The following is a 17,484-nucleotide window of genomic DNA, read 5'->3' on the forward strand; positions in this document are numbered from 1 at the left end:
CTTTAGCTGAAGGCCAATATGGCTACCTTCCAGAACTATAGCAGAACTGCTCTCTGTTGTTGGGAGATGTCATAGTCCCGTTGTATATGCATTGATCAGGCCCCACTTAGAAGAAGAAGAGTTTGGATTTATATCCCACTTTTCTCTCCTGTAAGGAGGCTTGCAAGCTCCTTTCCCTTCCTCCCCCCACAACAAACAACTTGTGAGGTAGGTGGGGCTGGGAGAGTTCAGAGAGAGCTGTGACTAGCCCAAGGTCACCCAGCAGGACTGTAGGGGTGCAGAAACACATCTGGTTCACCAGATAAGCCTCTGCCACTCAGGTGGAGGAGTGGGGAATCAAACCCGGTTCTCCAGATTGGAATCTACCTGCTCTTAACCACTACGTCACTCTGGCTCTCTTAGAGCATCATGTGCAGTTTGGCAGGCCTCACTGTGAACAGAACAGCACGGGGGCAGAGGAGAGCGACAAGGATGTGAAGGGGTCTGGAGACCAAGGCCCATGAAGAAAGGCTGAAGGACTTGGGAATGGTCAATCTGGAGAAGAAGAGAATGAGGGAGGGGGCATGTTTTCCCTCTGTTAGTGTTTGAAGGGCTGTCACTTAGAGGAAGGCGGGGAACGGTTCCTATTTGGAGCAGGTGAAAAATACCAGGTGGATTGCAGGAAAAACATTTTGATGAGCAGCAGTGGTGTAGGAGGTTAAGAGCTCGTGTATCTAATCTGGAGGAACCGGGTTTGATTCCCAGCTCTGCCGCCTGAGCTGTGGAGGCTTCTCTGGGGGATTCAAATTAGCCTGTACACTCCCACACACACCAGCTGGGTGACCTTGGGCTAGTCACAGCTTCTCGGAGCTCTCTCAGCCCCACCTACCTCACAGGGTGTTTGTTGTGAGGGGGGAAGGGCAAGGAGATTGTCAGCCCCTTTGAGTCTCCTGCAGGAGAGAAAAGGGGGACTTAAATCCAAACTCCTCCTCCTCCTCCTCCTCCTCCTCCTCCTCCTCCTCTTCTTCTTCTTCTTCTTCTTCTTCTTCTTCTTCTTCTTCTTCTTCTTCTTCTTCTTCTTCTTCTTCTTCTTCTTCTTCTTCTTCTTCTTCTATTAAGAGTTGGGCAACAGTGGCATCAGCTACCCAGAGAGGCATTGAGCTCCCCCACACTGGCAGTCTTTAAGGAGCAGCTGGACAAATGCTTGTCTGAGATACTCTCAGCCGATCCTGCATTGCGCAGGGGGTTGGGCTAGATGGCCTCCATGTCCCCTTCCAACTCTATGGCCCCTTCTGCACATGCAGAACAATGCACTTTCAATCCACTTTCAGTGCACTTTGCAGCTGGATTTCACTGAGCGGAAGAGCAAAACCCACTTGCAAACAATTGTGACAGTGGATAGAAAGGGCCTTATTTGGCATGTGCGGAAGGGGTCTATGATTCTATGAAATCAATTGTCATTCTAACAGGGGTCTGCCACCTGCGGCTCTCCAGATGTTCGTGGACTGCAATTCCCATCAGCCGCTGCCAGCATGGCCATGCTGGTGTAACCCCCATGCTCAGAATGGGTTGACCCAGAAAGGGGTGGAGACTCAAAGCAGCAAGAGGCTGCAGACCTCATGTAGTTTGGAGGAGACGAGGCTACCAGACTCGGACCTTGGTTGTAGAAGCCCTTAACGCCTTGTTAAGGTAACTGCAATGTTGTTGGGAACTACTGGGAAGGTAGTTGTTTGTTTTTGCTATGTTGTAAATGTTGCAGTTTATTGTTTCAGGGTTTCTTTTTGGGGTTGTCATGGGTGAGAGTTCTCCTGGAAACCTTCATCATGTCGAATCCTGTTCACCAAGCCCTTGGAGTCTTCAGGAGCCAACCCCCTTGCAAAGAAGAATTGGACTTGGCAGTATCAGCAGACTGTAAATATAAGGACTTGAAAGTGCAACCTGAACAGGACCTTGAAGTGTGATGTTAAATGTTGATGTTATATGTTAAGAAAGTAAACCATTTTGTTTTTAAAATTTGTTGTTGCAAACTCATTCCAAGTTCTGCCCCGCAGAACCCACAAGCTGAGGTTACACTGGCAAGGGCAGATGGGATTTGTAGTCCATGAACATCTGGAGAGCCACAGGTGGCAGACCCCTCTTCTAGGAGATCTCCAGGTCTCCCCTGGAGATTGGCAACCCCACTTCCTCCCATGATGACCCCTGGCAGAGCTGTTCTTCATGTTGGCCAACCTCTCCCCGCCGGTTCCTTGCACTTTTGTTTACTGCAAGTAGAACATTTCATCCCCTCTTGACACTGCTGGAAGGAAGAGATAGGATTTCCACTTTTCATCCCGGTCTGGCTATTTTCTCCCCTCCCCCCCCCCTTCGCCCCTCAGCCGACCACCTGCTGCTGTCCATTCGCATTTCGGCACCAGAGTCTCCGCAAAGGACGTCCGTCTGTTTTCAGCAGATACGCTCAGAGACGAAGGGAAGGGACGCGGCTCGGGCGACACGGGGGTCAGCATGGACAGGCCAAGACTGGGAGTCTTTCTGCTTTGGGCCTTTGCCCTCCCAGGTAAGGATGCAGCCGATTCTTCTGACACCCACTGGGGCTCAAAGGGGAAAAAATGTCCAGCAACGCGTCCTGCTAGCATCAAGAGCAGAGATGAGCATTGACACTGTGCGTTTACTTCCTGATTTCTCACGCTGGAATCCCTGTCTACTCTTATCTGGACCTTGGCTGTCAGATGCAGAGCTGGACGGTGTTGCTGTGGGCACTCTGCATATGATCAGAGGCCCTCTTTTCTTTGTCACCAAAATACGTCCCGGGGCTGAGCAAGGGGCGTTGAGCTGAGGGTGCTCCAGAATTCCCGAAGCTGCGTCGTGGCCCCAAAGGAAACAAGCGAACAATTCAAGTGTTGACGTTCAAAATCCACCTGTTCTGCCTGCTGGGCAGAGCTCAGCTGCAGAAAGGGCAGAGCCCCCCAAATGGTGGGGGGTGGGGCTGGCTGCAATTGGCGGTACACGCTGGAATCTCGGCAGGGCTATTCTTGATTGGTGCTACATTTGTGACTGAGCTGCGGTTCAGATTGTGTGTCTTTGCTCTGAGTGTGTAAATGTGTGTGTGTGAAAGCACTCCTGGGATCAAATGCCCTCCTGGCCAACATTGCCAACTCCAGGTTAAAAAACCCCTGGAGATTTTGTGGGTGGAGCCTGAGGAGGCAGAGTTGAGGAAGGGAATGATGTCACCAGGGCATAATACTGTAGAATGCACCCTCCAAACAGCTATTTTCTCCACATGAAGCCGTTTCATACTAAATAGAATCATAGAATCATAAGAGTTGGAAGAGACCACAAGGGCCATCAAGTCAAATTCTCCTGCCATGCAGGAACACACAATTAAAGCACTCCTGACATAGGTTCATCCAGCCTCTCTTTAAAATCCTCCAAAGAAGAAGAAGAAGAGTTTGGATTTATATCCCCCCTTTCTCTCCTGCAGGAGACTCAAAGGGGCTTACAATCTCCTTGCCCTTCCCCCCTCACAACAAAAAATAAAACGTGTGAAAAAAAATAATTTTTCAAATGGCTCTCTCATGGCGACCCGTGAAATCCAGAAGCCCTGGTTCAAATCTGGTCTCAGCCGTAAACCAAGGGGTTTGGGGAGGGGGAGGAGTTCTGTAGGGTGCAATGACATACAGCCCATCCCTCAACGCCCCTTCTGTCTCTGCCTCTCCAGGCACCCTAGCTGCGAACATGGAGGAGACCCTCATTAAACACCTTTTTGAGGAGAAAGGTTACAACAAAGATCTACGGCCGGTGGCTTCCAAGGACGAAAGCCTCACCATCTATCTGGCATTGACTCTCTCCAATCTTGTGTCCCTGGTGAGTTCCTTTTCATGTCTGACCAGATCAATTCACTATGACAGGGCGGGCATTTACGTGGTGGGACCTGGAGAGCCATGTTTATTTTATTTTTATTTATTTTATTTATACTTTAGGCTTTTATACCACCCTATCCCCGAAGGGCTCCAGGCGGTGTACAACATGTGACAAAATACAATCATAAAACCATCATAAATTAGTTAAAACCTATAAAAGCAGCGGAAGACTAACTATAATACTGATAATTAAAGTGGCACCCGACTGCCTATTATTAAATCCTTTCTCAAAGGGAGGAATGGCGAGTCCATCAGATAGTATAAGGCCCAGATGTAAGAGCCAAGAAGAAGGGGGGGGGCACCATCAGCGGCCGGTCCCTCCAAAGACCCGGCGGAACAGCTCCGTCTTACAGGCCCTGCGGAATTCACCAAGATCCCGCAGGGCCCGGACAGCTGGTGGGAGAGCGTTCCACCAGGCCGGGGCCAGAGCCGTAAAGGCCCTGGCCCGTGTGGAGGCCAGCCGCATCATCGAGGGGCCAGGGACCACTAATAGATTGGCCTCCACTGAACGAAGAGGCCGTGTAGGGACATATGGGGTGATGCGGTCTCGAAGATACGAGGGTCTCGAAGATACGAGGGTTTAGAAATTTGAAGGGATGTCATGTTGCTGAGGGAGCAAGCTTGTTTTCTGCGGCTCCAAAGACTAGGACCAGGAGTCATGGGTTCAAGGGGAAGGACAAGAGATTCCATCTAAACATCAGGAAAAACGTCCTGACAGTCAGGGCTGTTCGACAGTGGAATGCACTACCTTTCAGTGTAGTGGAGTCTCCTTCTTTGGAGGTTTTTAAACAGAGGCTGGATGGCCTTCTGTCAGGAGTGCTTTTATTGTGTGTTCCGATGGCCCTTGGGGTCTCTTCCAACTCTATGATTTCTTTGTGGCGCACAACGGTTTCCTTCCAAGGGGGCTGATCTAGCCAGCTTGGAGATCAATTGAGAATGCTGTGAAAAATCTCCAGCTGTCGCCGGGAGGTTGGCAACATGACATACTCACAAGAGAAAGGGCTCCAAATCACCCAACCGTGTGTTGGGGGCATTCAAAAACCACGGGGGTGGCTCTAGCCACTATGCCGCCGAGGGGGCGCAATTTCACTGCTTGCTGCTGGTGTTCTTTATTGCTGATACGCCCCTAGCTGCCCCGGCACACTTTCTAAAAACAACGTATTGTCAAAAGCTTTCATGGCCAGAATCACTACGGTGTTGCGGGTTTTCCGGGTTGCATGGCCGTGTTCCAGTAGCATTTTCTCCTGACGTTTCACCTACATGTGTGGCTGGCATCTTCAGAGGAAGATCCTCTGAAGATGCCAGCCAAAGATGCAAACGAAACGTCAGGAGAAAATGCTACTGGAACACAGCCATACAACCCGGAAAACCCACAACACCCTAGTTTCTAAAAACACTTAGCGGGCTCCAAGAAAGGAATTGGTGGGCACCATGATGAGGACTCCTGGGATAGACTTCACTCTGGATGCTCAATCTGTGCATTAAATACAGGAAGGCAGACTGTGGATTGCTGCTCTCTCTGACCCCTCCTCCTAATGCTTCTTTCCGAGATTGTGATTTTAAATTCAGCCTCCTTGTTCCGTTACAGAAAGAGGCGGATGAAACACTCACCACCAGCGTGTGGATCGAGCATGTAAGTAGAATGGTCAGCCTCTTGAGAAACTCAGCTGGGCCACGGCAGGATACTGGGGGCACAAGATCGCTTGACAGTTGGACAAAGAAGCCAAACAAAGAAGCAAAACCTTTCTTTTGAAATACAAAAGCTTTCCTCTGGTGTAGCGTTAAGAGCAGGTGGACTCTCATCTGGAGACCCGGGTTTGATTCCCCACTCCTCTAAATAAGCAGCTGACTCTAAACTGGTGAACTGGATTTGATTTCCCACTCCTATCAGTGGTGGGATCCAAAATTTTTAGTAACAGGTTCCCATGGTGGTGGGATTCAAACTGTGGCGTGAAGCCACCGGGGCTACGGGCACACAATGGGGGCGCGGGCTGTACATTCCAGGGCAGGGCAGGGCTGTGGCAAGGATGCAGCCGCTGCGCCGGTCCTTGGGCGGGAAACGAATGCATGCAGGCGCAGGCTGCCACGCACGCTGGTGCACCTCCTGCTAGATTGCTCCAAGTTCTGCGCGCTACTGCTGAGAGGAGGGGCGTAACTAAGGCAAAAATCACGTGGCAAAATCACCCATTAGTAACCCCCTCTTGGCACACACAAATAATTAGTAACCTACTCTCAGGAACCTGTGAGAACCTGCTGGATCCCACCTCTGACTCCTATATTCCTACTGGGTGACCTTGAACTAGTCACAGCTTGCACAAGGGAATACCTTTACCTTTTACCTATCTGGGTTAGAGTCACAGAGAAGAAGAAGAAGAAGAAGAAGAAGAAGAAGAAGAAGAAGAAGAAGAAGAAGAAGAAGAAGAAGAAGAAGAAGAAGAAGAAGAAGAAGAAGAGGAGGAAGAGGAAGAGGAAGAGGAAGAGGAAGAGGAAGAGGAAGAGGAAGAGGAAGAGGAAGAGGAAGAGGAAGAGGAAGAGGAAGAAGAGGAGGAGTTTGGATTTATATCCCCCCTTTCTCTCCTGCAGGAGACTCAAAGGGGCTTACAACCTCCTTGCCCTTCCCCCTTCACAACAAACACCCTGTGAGGTGGGTGGGGCTGAGAGAGCTCCGAGAAGCTGTGACTAGCCCAAGGTCACCCAGCTGGCATGTGTGGGAGTGCACAGGCTAATCTGAATTCCCCAGATAAGCCTCCACAGCTCAGGTGGCAGAGCTGGGAGTCAAACCTGGTTCCTCCAGATTAGAGACACGAGCTCTTAACCTCCTACGCCACTGCTGCTCCTGGGAGATCTAGGTTCAAATCTCGACTCTGCCATAAAAACTCACTTTCGTTTGGCCACTCACTAGCTCAACTGAACCTACCTCAATGGGAGGCCGTGAGGAGAAAGAAAGGGCAGGAAAGAAGTGTATTTGAGAGAAAGAGAGATGGTCGGTGATGAGAAATCTGAATGGCATCTCCTTGACTATCAAAAAAATTGCCTTGCACCTAACTGCTGGCACTAATACACATATGTTTTAATTTTTATATGTCATCCAATTTCTTAATATTATTAATGCATTACATAGCTAACATCCATTCATTTTTTTTATAATATGTATATCCCTTTAACAGAGAAAAGGAACATAAATCCATTTGGATGGGTTGGATGATATATAAAAATTAAAACGTATGTGTATTAGTGCCAGCGGTTAGGTGCAACGCGAATTTTTTTTGTTATTGTTTAGCACATTGCATCGCCTCTGTTTGTTTATCTCCTTGACTATCCACAGGGATGGACTGACTACAGGTTGCAGTGGAATCAGACAGAATTTGGAGGAATCGATGTCCTCCGCCTCCCAGCAGACATGGTGTGGCTACCTGAAATTGTCCTGGAGAACAAGTGAGTTGTTTCCTAAGTTCTGTTCAGTTCTGGTCGCCACATTCCTAAGTTCTGTTCAGTTCTGTTCAGTTCTGGTCGCCACATCTCAAAAAGGATATTGAAGAGACAGGAAAAAGTGCAGAGAAGGGCAACGAGGATGATTGAGGGACTGGAGCACCTTCCTTATGAGGAGAGGCTGCAGCGTTTGGGACTCTTTCGTTTGGAGAGGAGACGTCTGAGGGGGGATATGATTGAAGTCTATAAAATTATGCATGGGGTAGAAAATGTTGACAAAGAGACATTTTTCTCTCTTTCTCACAATACTAGAACCAGGGGGCATTCATTGAAAATGCTGGGGGGAAGAATTAGGACTAATAAAAGGAAACACTTCTTCACGCAATGTGTGATTGGTGTTTGGAATATGCTGCCACAGGAGGTGGTGATGGCCACTAACCTGGATAGCTTTAAAAGGGGCTTGGACAGATTTATGGAGGAGAAGTCGATCTATGGCTCCCAATCTTGATCCTCCTTGATCTGAGATTGCAAATGCCTTAGCAGACCAGGTGCTCGGGAGCAGCAGCAGCAGAAGGCCATTGCTTTCACCTCCTGCACATGAGCTCCCAAAGGCACCTGGTGGGCCACTGTGAGTAGCAGAGAGCTGGACTAGATGGACTGTGGTCTGATCCAGCTGGCTTGTTCTTATGTTCTTATGTTCTAAGGTTCCCAGCTTTTTATTTTGCCCTGATCCTACAGCTGGACCTGCAGGCTGTAGCATCTGAGCAGAGGCCAGGCTGTTTTATGTGAGCATCAAGGCCCCAGGAGACTTTCCCATCTAAGTCAGAGGACCCGTTTGCCCTGTGTCTATAAGAAGAAGATGCCTGGGTTGAATTCAATCTTAGAAGGAAAATATTCTTCCGGCTGAGGTATAAAGACAAGATTCTCTGATCAGAACTAGGACCTACAAAGACAAGATTCTCCGGACTGAGATAGGTCTCATAAGGAGAGGATTCTCTGAGATGAGGTAGGTCTCATAAGGAGAAAAATATCTGGACTGAGCTAGGTCCTATTGAGACAAAATTATTTGAACTGGGATAGGTCTTATAAGGAGAAGATTCTCTGAGCTGAGGTAGTTCTTATAAGGAGATTATCTGAGCTGAGGTAGTTCTTATAAGGAGATTATCTGAGCTGAGGTAGATCTTATAAGGAGAAGATTCTTTGGGCTGAGGTAGATCTTATAAGGAGAAGATTCTCTGGGCTGAGGTAGATCTTATAAGGAGAAGATTCTCTGGGCTGAGGTAGGTCTTATAAGGAGAAGATTCTCTGAGCTGAGGTAGTTCTTATAAGGAGATTCTCTGAGCTGAGGTAGATCTTATAAGGAGAAGATTCTCTGGGCTGAGGTAGGTCTTATAAGGAGAAGATTCTCTGGGCTGAGGTAGATCTTATAAGGAGAAGATTCTCTGGGCTGAGGTAGATCTTATAAGGAGAAGATTCTCTGGGCTGAGGTAGGTCTCATAAGGAGAAGATTCTCTGAGCTGAGGTAGGTCTCATAAGGAGAAGATTCTCTGAGCTGAGGTAGGTCTTATGAGAAGATTCTTTGGGCTGAGGTAGAGCTTATGAGGAGAAGATTCTTTTGGCTGAGGTAGGTCTTATAAGGAGAAGATTGTCTGAGCTGAGGTAGATCTTATAAGGAGAAGATTCTTTGGGCCGAGGTAGGTGTCATAAGGAGAAGAGTCTCTGGGCTGAGGTAGGTCTTATAAAGACAAAATTCTCTGGACTGAACTAGGTCATACAAAGACAAGATTCTCCGGGCTGAACTAGGCCTTCTCCTTGGCAACGTGGCATTGTCTCCCTCTGCAGCAATGATGGCGAATTCCAGATCACCTACAGTTGCAACATTCTGGTGTATGACACCGGCTATGTATACTGGCTCCCACCAGCCATCTTCCGCAGTGCCTGCCCCATCAACGTCAACTTCTTCCCCTTCGACTGGCAGAACTGCACCTTGAAGTTCAGGTTTGGAATTGCTAGCTATTCTCTCTTTTCTTTGTGTTTCAGGGGATGTTCGTGCATGCATTGGGATGTGGTCCCTCCCCCCCACAAATTCCTTGCACACACTGCTGCTGTCAGTGCACTTGTAGGAGTGCAAAGACGACGTGGGCGGCGCCTACTTTTATTCAGCTGCTTTCACACACACGCTAAATATGCACTTTCTATTCACATTTAGTCCACTTCAGCAATCGTTTGCAAATGATTTTGCCCTTTAACACTTGAAAAAAGAGTTGCAAAGTGCATTGGAAGAGCACTGCTCGGCAGAGGCGTAGCTCCAAGGGGACAGGGGGTGCATGATGCACCGGGCGTGCGCCCCTACGGGGGTGTGGCAAGGGCATTCTGGGAGCCTGGTGGGGGTATCCTGGGGCAGGACAGGGACATTCCAGGGCGGAGGATGCATTGGTACACTGGGCGCTTCCCCCCTTGCTACGCCTCTGTTGTTCAGTATAGGTGAAAGCACCCTAAATTCATAAGGGTGGGGTGAAGCCAGCAGAAAAAAAATGTTTTTGCTTTTTTTATGGAGGGGGAGACCTTAGAGTACCCTTGAAGAAAATGAACTCAGCAAAGGGATATCTGTGGTTCAGGAGTACAGCCCAGCCATGCTTGGAGTCCCAAACCCCGTTCCTCACATCACTAGTTAAAGGACCTCTGGTGGCAGCGGCTAGGAAAGAAAGTTCTGTTCCAGAGATGCCAGAATGTGTTATGGCTCAGCCTGGTCTGGCTGGGGACCCCCAGGAGGAAGACTCAGATGGAGAGGAGGGGACAGTTGGTTCCAGATGCCCAGGCACTGCTTGTAAATGCAGAGCCTGAGCAGCCAGAAGTTCCTGCAGGACATCCAGGTCCAAAGGCTCAGGCAGAGCGTTCAGGCTGAGATCCACAGCCAGGTCCAAGCTCTGAGATTCCCCAGCCAGGGTCTAGCTCTGAGACTCTTCAGCCTCTTGATACTAAGCCAGAGGTAACTCGGTCACACACACACACACACACACACACACACACCATCTCCAGGGCCCCAGGAGCAACACAGGAGCAGACTGTGTGCTAGTTTATAGCAAAGAAGATTAGCAGCTATGGGGCGAGCTGGATTAGATGCAAAGTCTTTGCAGGAGCCAGACTAAAGTAACCCAACTGCAAGAGGTTATTGCACAAGGGAATTGGAGGGGAGATATGAAAGAGAGGTTGCAGCTGAGCTGGCTTGCGGCAGTGAGGTTGTGGTTCAGTTTGCAGGTCATTGTTTCTGCTTCTAGCCTCGCCTTGGTTCCATGCTCTGTGTGTCCATTAAATGGCTGAACCCACTAAGAATTGTGTCTGGACTATCTGCTGGTTCCTGGGGGCCTGTCTACGACAGAATGCCACCGTCAGTCAAAGCAGACATGGTCGAGTTAAACCAATGCTCTACCTTGAAACAAGGCTATAGCAATGTATTGTTGAAAGGCTTTCACGGCCGGAATCACTGGGGTGCTGTGTGGTTTCCGGGCTGTATGGCCGTGTTCTAGCAGCATTCGTTTGCAGGTGAAACATCAGGAGAGAATGCTGCTAGAACACGGCCATACAGCCCAGAAACCACACAGCACCCAAGGCCATAACAAATTCTCCAACAAATAATTTGGCCCACAGTGATTCTGCAGGGACTTGGGTGTTTTCACATCACCTAGTGCCAGATCTTTTAACTGGAGATACCAGATCCCGAACCTGGCACCTTCTACATGCCAAGCAGATGCTCTTCAATTAAGTCACAGCCCCTTCCCAGAAGACAGTCAAAGAACAGAGTTATTCTGAGTAGTCTTCTCGGCATCAGTTTCACAGCAGGCACTCACCATATTGTTCTCCTTCTCTCCCCAGCTCGTTGATGTACAACGCTAAGGAGATATCTATGGAGCTCATGACAAAAGAGGATGATGAGACCAAGAAGACTTACTTGGTGGAGTGGATCATCATTGACCCTGCAGGATTCACGGGTACAACTTTCTGTGGCATGGAATTAAGGTGGGGGAAATGCATTGTGGGTGGGGTCACACTGTGGCTTCTGCTGGCGGCTGAAGAAGAATGGCTGCTAATTGTGGCTTCTCAGTGGACGTTTCTTAGTAGAGCCTACAAGCAGATTGTTTGCACCTGTGACATGAGGGCAAAAAATTTGAACCTTAAAAGAAAAGCTGTGATGCCCAGGGAATGGAGTTTATGGGACCAATGCCTTGTGGCTCCAGGGTAAACTGTGGCACATTGCCAACAACCGGATGGGAGATTTAAGGATTGAGGGTATAATGTGAGAGGATAATGGGTATAATGGCCTTCATAGCATCCAGTGGGGTGGGTTTCATTGATCCAAAAATCCGTTGTCATTCTGGAGAATTCTCCAGGCCCCGTATATTGGAGAATAATCAGCTATAGGGCTACAAAGGGCGTTTCCCCATTCACCACAATCCCCCCTATGCCACGTGCTGCTCTCAGCGCACATCATTTCTGGTGCGTGCCCGGGCGTCTCCACGACCTCGCGCTCTGTGCCGTTTGGAAGAGCACCAGGGATGCCACATGCTGAGGGGGCGTGACAGCAGCAGCGTCGGGGCGGCTGCGTTGTCGTCGCCCCTATAGTGGGGAGTGCCGGGGGACCCCGCGCTACTTGAGGAGAGTAGTGCGGGGCTTAAGGTAAGTGGGGAAAGGCCCAAAGACAGTCTGCTCCCGCAGCCTTATTCTCTCTCTCTCTCTCTCTCTCTCTCTCTCTCTCTCCCTCCCTCTCTCTCTCTCTCCCTCCCTCCCTCCCTCTCTCCCTCTCCCTCTCCCTCTCTCTCTCTCTCTCCCCCTCTCTCTCCAGAGAACGGCGAATGGGAGATTGTCCACCGGCCTGCCCGTAAAAACACTGACCCGAACTTCCCTCTCGAAAGCAACAAGCACCAGGACATCACTTTCTACCTCATCATCAAGCGCAAACCCCTCTTCTACCTCATCAATATTGTCACACCCTGCATCCTCATCGCCTTCATGACCATCCTCGTCTTCTACCTGCCGGCAGACAGTGAGCAAAATGGCTTCCCTGCTGCCTGTCGAGGCGCAGCGAGCCTCTTTCACTCTTCTCGCACCCTTCCAGGACAGTCAAAAACCACCGTGGACCCAAATGACACATTTGGGCCTCCCCCCCCCCTTAAACATTTTATTACTTTTTTAAAAATTAATTTTAATTTGTTTTTTTCTTAAATTTTCTTTTTAAAATTCCATTTATACCTAAAAACAATTCAATTTATCGAGATTACCAATGCCAGAGAACCCACCCTCCAAAGGGGGATTGATTGCGGTTGTCCAGAGATCAGTTGTAAATATGGGAGATTTCCGGACCCCACCTTTTAAAAAAAAAGGTCCATTGATCCTCTGGAAATACTAGCTGTGGAGTTGGAGGAACTGCTTCTGTGGGGGTGGGGGAAGGCAAAGAGGAACAGAAATATTGAAGTAGACAAAGAGTAGGGTGCTGTGTGGTTTCCGGGCTGTATGGCCGTGTTCTAGCAGCATTCTCTCCTGACGTTTCGCCTGCATCTGTGGCTGGCATCTTCAGAGGATCTTCAGACAAAGAGTACTTTGGCCTGTTTCCTTGTGCACAGATCAGTGGTCTACTTCGCTTTCCCTGCGCAGGCAGGGGAAAAGTCGCACATTACCTGCTTTCGGAAACCACAGGGATTCTCTGATCTGCAGCTTGTGAGGGAGGACAATGTGTGCGCAACCGAGAATCCAACCCAAAGGGAATGTGCATTCACTGTGAGGCAGACCACAAGTGCATACATGGCTCTTGTGTCCTTTTGCACCTTCCAGGTGGAGAGAAAGTCACCCTGGCCATCTCTGTGCTGCTGGCTCAGTCCGTCTTCCTGCTGCTGATCTCTCAGCGTCTGCCGGCCACCTCCCTCGCGATCCCGCTCATTGGCAAGTGAGTCTTCCTCCGCCCAGATCTGGCTGGCCGGTTCCTAGGCTCAGGGTCGGCAGGGAATTACAGCTGCCAGATCAGAATTTAGAGACCAGAGATTTGAAGGAGGGAGAAGGGCAGGACTGGAGTCAACATACTCCCATGTGGGGCAGCTGCCAAGACCCAAACTTCTGGTGGGACCCACTGCTGCTGACCCTACTCAGCAGTGGCATAGGAGGTTAAGAGCTCGTGTATCTAATCTGGAGGAACCGGGTTTGATTCCCAGCTCTGCCGCCTGAGCTGTGGAGGCTTATCTGGGGAATTCAGATTAGCCTGTGCACTCCCACACACGCCAGCTGGGTGCCCTTGGGCTAGTCAGAGCTCTCTCAGCCCCACCTACCTCACAGGGTGTTTGTTGTGAGGGGGGAAGGGCAAGGAGATTGTAAGCCCCTTTGAGTCTCCTGCAGGAGAGAAAGAGGGATATAAATCCAAGCTCCTCCTCCTCCTCCTCCTCCTCTTCTTCTTCTTCTTCTTCTTCTTCTTCTTCTTCTTCTTCTTCTTCTTCTTCTTCTTCTTCTTCTTCTTCTTCTTCTGTCGTCTCCTCTGACATCGCCAAGAGAGTCAGTAGGGTGTCGTAGTTAAGAGCAGGTGGACTCTAATGTGGAGAACTGGGTTGATTCCCCACTCCTTCACACGAGCGGCGGACTCTTACCTGGTGAACTGGATTTGTTTCCCCCGCTCCTACACATGAAGCCTGCTGGGTGACCTTAAGCTAGTCACAGTTCTCTCTGAACGCTCTCAGCCCCACCAAGCTCACAAGCTGTCTGTTGTGGGGAGAGGAAGGGAAAGGAGTTTGTTTGGCACCTTGAGTTTCCTCACAGGAGAGAAAGACGGAGCATAAATCTAAACCCTTTCTCTTCTTCCACTCATACATCTCCATTGCTTGCTTTTGTGTGCTTTGCTACCTCTGCTCTTAATTGAATGTGCCAACCAGCGCTGCTGGAGAAAAGGATATTAGTGGCACACAAAGTTTCAGCATTCCTGGTGACCGCAAGGCAGTGGCACTCCTAGCTGCAGCCCCCCCCCCCCCCCAGCACCATTGGGGGAAAGGACACGTAGGCCGTGTGGCCAGCTATGACTGTGGGTGACGGGGAAACTTGCAAGTGGACACAGGGAAGTCATACAGGCAGGTGGAGCACACGGGGAGGCAAGAATGGGAACCTACCCTGTTTCCCCGAATATAAGACATCCCCTGAAAATAAGACGTAGTGGAGGTTTTGCTGATGTGCGAAATATAAGGCATCCCCCGAAAGTAAGACGTAGCAAAGTTTTTGTTTGGAAGCATGCCCGACGAACAGGACACAGGAAAATAAGACATCCCCCGAAAATAAGACATAGCGCACCTTTGGGAGCAAAAATTAATATAAGACGCTGTCTTATTTTCGGGGAAACACGGTAGTAGTGGGAATAGGGGGACCCTGGGCAGGCTGTGACAGATTCCCCAATACTGGTCCTACAGTGATATTTCAAACTGGGGAGACTATGATATTCCTAGCATCTGTTCCCTTCCCCCAGAAACTCAGAGTTCCGTCACCATCATCATTTGGGTCGATTTCACAGCTGCCAGATCTTTAGCTGGTTGTTGGCCTTTCTTTCTTTCTTTCTTTCTTTCTTTCTTTCTTTCTTTCTTTCTTTCTTTCTTTCTTTCTTTCTTTCTTTCTTTCTTTCTTTCTTTCTTTCTTTCTTTCTTTCTTCCTTCCTTCCTTCCTTCCTTCCTTCCTTCCTTCCTTCCTTCCTTCCTTCCTTCCTTCCTTCCTTCCTTCCTTCCTTCCTTCCTTCCTTCCTTCCTTCCTTCCTTCCTTCCTTCCTTCCTTCCTTCCTTCCTTCCTTCCTTCCTTCCTTCCTTCCTTCCTTCCTTCCTTCCTTCCTTCCTTCCTTCCTTCCTTCCTTCCTTCCTTCCTTTATTTATTTATTAGATTTAATATACCGCCCTATCCCCGAAGGGCTCAGGGCAGTGCACAAAAAAAAAATCATGTATAAAAACATCATATATCAAAACATAAATACAATATAAACAGCAATTTTAACCTAAAACAGCGCCCCACGAAACCCTTACATGACCCTCCTAAAAAGAAATAAAGAGAGAATAATGGGTCCCGATGATGTTAGGGACCCATAGAAAGCAAAGGGGAGCAAATTACAATTCAAAGGGAAAGCAAATTACAATTCAAGCCTCACCCAGAGGCCTAGGAAGTTGTAATGTATCGGTGTAGTATTCGTGCGGATCCCAGCAGGGCTGCCTTTTATTATTATTGGAGATTTCACAGCTGCCAGATCTTTAGCTGGTTGTTGGCCTTCATTACAATTTGAGCCTCACCCAGAGGCCTAGGAAGTTGTAATGTATCGTGTATTATTTGTGCGGATCCCAGCAAGGCTGCCTTCTGAATTTGACAGATGTTAATTTTGTCAATTTGAAGATGTTTCAAGTGCTGCCCGAGTGTTTTCAGGATGGCGCGCAGGGTGCCAATTATTACTGGGATGACCTCAGACGGTTTGTGCCATAGATGCTGAAGCTCGATTTTCAAATCGCGGTATCTAGTGACCTTCTCGTGTTCTTTTTCAATGACCCTGCTGTCACCGGGGACTGCTATGTCGATGATGCTCACTTTCTTGTCCTCAGTCTCTGTGATGTCTGGGGTATTATGTGCCAACATTTTGTCTGTTTGGATTCGGAAGTCCCACTAGATCTTGACCTTCTCATTTTCCATGAAACACTTTATTTCGTAGGATGGAATCGCCTTTGATCTGCCAGTGTTTGTTGAGTGATATTCAAATCTGGGTAGCGTTGTTTCCACAGTTTGTACATCCGCTTCAAGTATCCTCTTTTTCTGGCTCAGAGTTGTAGCAACAATCCATGATGGCACGATTTTCTTGTGCCCTGTACTTCTTTCTTTTTTATGGTTGGTCCACTTGTAGCCCACTTGTTGACGCTTGCCCAGGGACCCCAGCATGCGACACAGCCCTTGTTGACTCATGCGACGACCAATGCGATATGAAGATATTTTTCATTTGTATCACCATATTGTATGGGTTGGCAGACACTCTTAGTCTGATGTATTGTCGAAGGCTTTCATGGCCGGATTCAACAGGTTCTGGCAGTCTGGTTTTTTGGTTGAGACCTATCCGGCAACGTCGAAGCATGCAAGCCCCATCCCCACGACAAGGGGGTGTCCATGAGGGGATTATTACTATTATTATTTAATTTTGTTTAATATTACAACTGTCAGTTCCATACCTGGTCGTTGGCCTTTCATTACAATTCGAGCCCCACTCAGAGGCCTAGGAGCAGCAGTGGCGTAGTGGCTAATGGCTAAGAGCAGGTGTACTCTGATCTGGAGGAACCAGGTTTGATTCCCAGCTCTGCCGTCTGAGCTGTGGAGGCTTATCTGGGGAATTCAGATTAGCCTGTGCACTCCCTCACATGCCAGCTGGGTGACCTTGGGCTAGTCACAGCTTCTCGGAGCTCTCTCAGCCCCACCTACCTCACAGGGTGTTTGTGGTGAGGGGGGAAGGGCAAGGAGATTGTAAGCCCCTTTGAGTCTCCTGCAGGAGAGAAAGGGGGGATATAAATCCAAACTCTTCTTCTTCTACCTCACAGGGTGTTTGTTGTGAGGGGGGAAGGGCAAGGAGATTGTAAGCTCCTTTGAGTCTGCTGCAGGAGAGAAAGGGGGGATATAAATCCGAACTCTTCTACTCTTCTTCTAATTGAATAACTGATAATTAATAACTGGTTATTTATGGTAAATGGGAGCTGCCTCAACCATATGCCTGTCGGAACAACTCTATCTGTCTATATGGGGGAAGGCATTTCAGGACAAAGCTGGGAAGTATTTGCCTTTTGGGGCGGTTTTAATGAGCACATCTACGTCTTAGGCATCATTGCCACATGAAACACATGAATCTGCTTTATGCCCTTGATCTGTCAAAGTGAGTATTGCCTTTTTAGACTGGCAGCTGCTGTCCAGGGTCCTAGTCAGAGGTCTTTCACATCACCTGCTGCCAAGGCAGAGCTATTCCATGTTGTTTGAATTTGTATTTATTTTTTGTAACTGCTGCTCAAGTTTTTAATGGGTTTAAGTTGTATTTTTGTACTGATTTGCTGTCTTAAGAGAACAGCCATGGATGGATGGATGGATGGATGGATGGATGGATGGATGGATGGATGGATGGATGGATGGATGGATG

The 17,484-nt window shown here is 48.8% G+C and overlaps 2 protein-coding genes across 2 annotated transcripts in view; one reads left to right on the forward strand and one right to left on the reverse strand.

The window, feature by feature from the left end:
* Nucleotides 1–17,484, reverse strand: part of ALPI (alkaline phosphatase, intestinal) — an 88,555-nt gene that overhangs the window by 4,742 nt on the left and 66,329 nt on the right. The window lies entirely within an intron of this gene.
* LOC125437894 (acetylcholine receptor subunit delta-like) lies at nucleotides 2,095–13,267 on the forward strand. The gene is made up of 8 exons (XM_048505944.1): nucleotides 2,095–2,533; nucleotides 3,695–3,840; nucleotides 5,485–5,529; nucleotides 7,222–7,331; nucleotides 9,168–9,323; nucleotides 11,199–11,314; nucleotides 12,166–12,366; nucleotides 13,152–13,267. Exons 1-8 carry the CDS (start codon nucleotides 2,482–2,484, stop codon nucleotides 13,265–13,267), a joined length of 942 nt encoding a protein of 313 aa, XP_048361901.1. The 5' UTR covers nucleotides 2,095–2,481.

The sequence above is a fragment of the Sphaerodactylus townsendi genome, linkage group LG08, assembly GCF_021028975.2.
Source record: "Sphaerodactylus townsendi isolate TG3544 linkage group LG08, MPM_Stown_v2.3, whole genome shotgun sequence".
NCBI classification, from domain to species: Eukaryota; Metazoa; Chordata; class Lepidosauria; order Squamata; family Sphaerodactylidae; genus Sphaerodactylus; species Sphaerodactylus townsendi.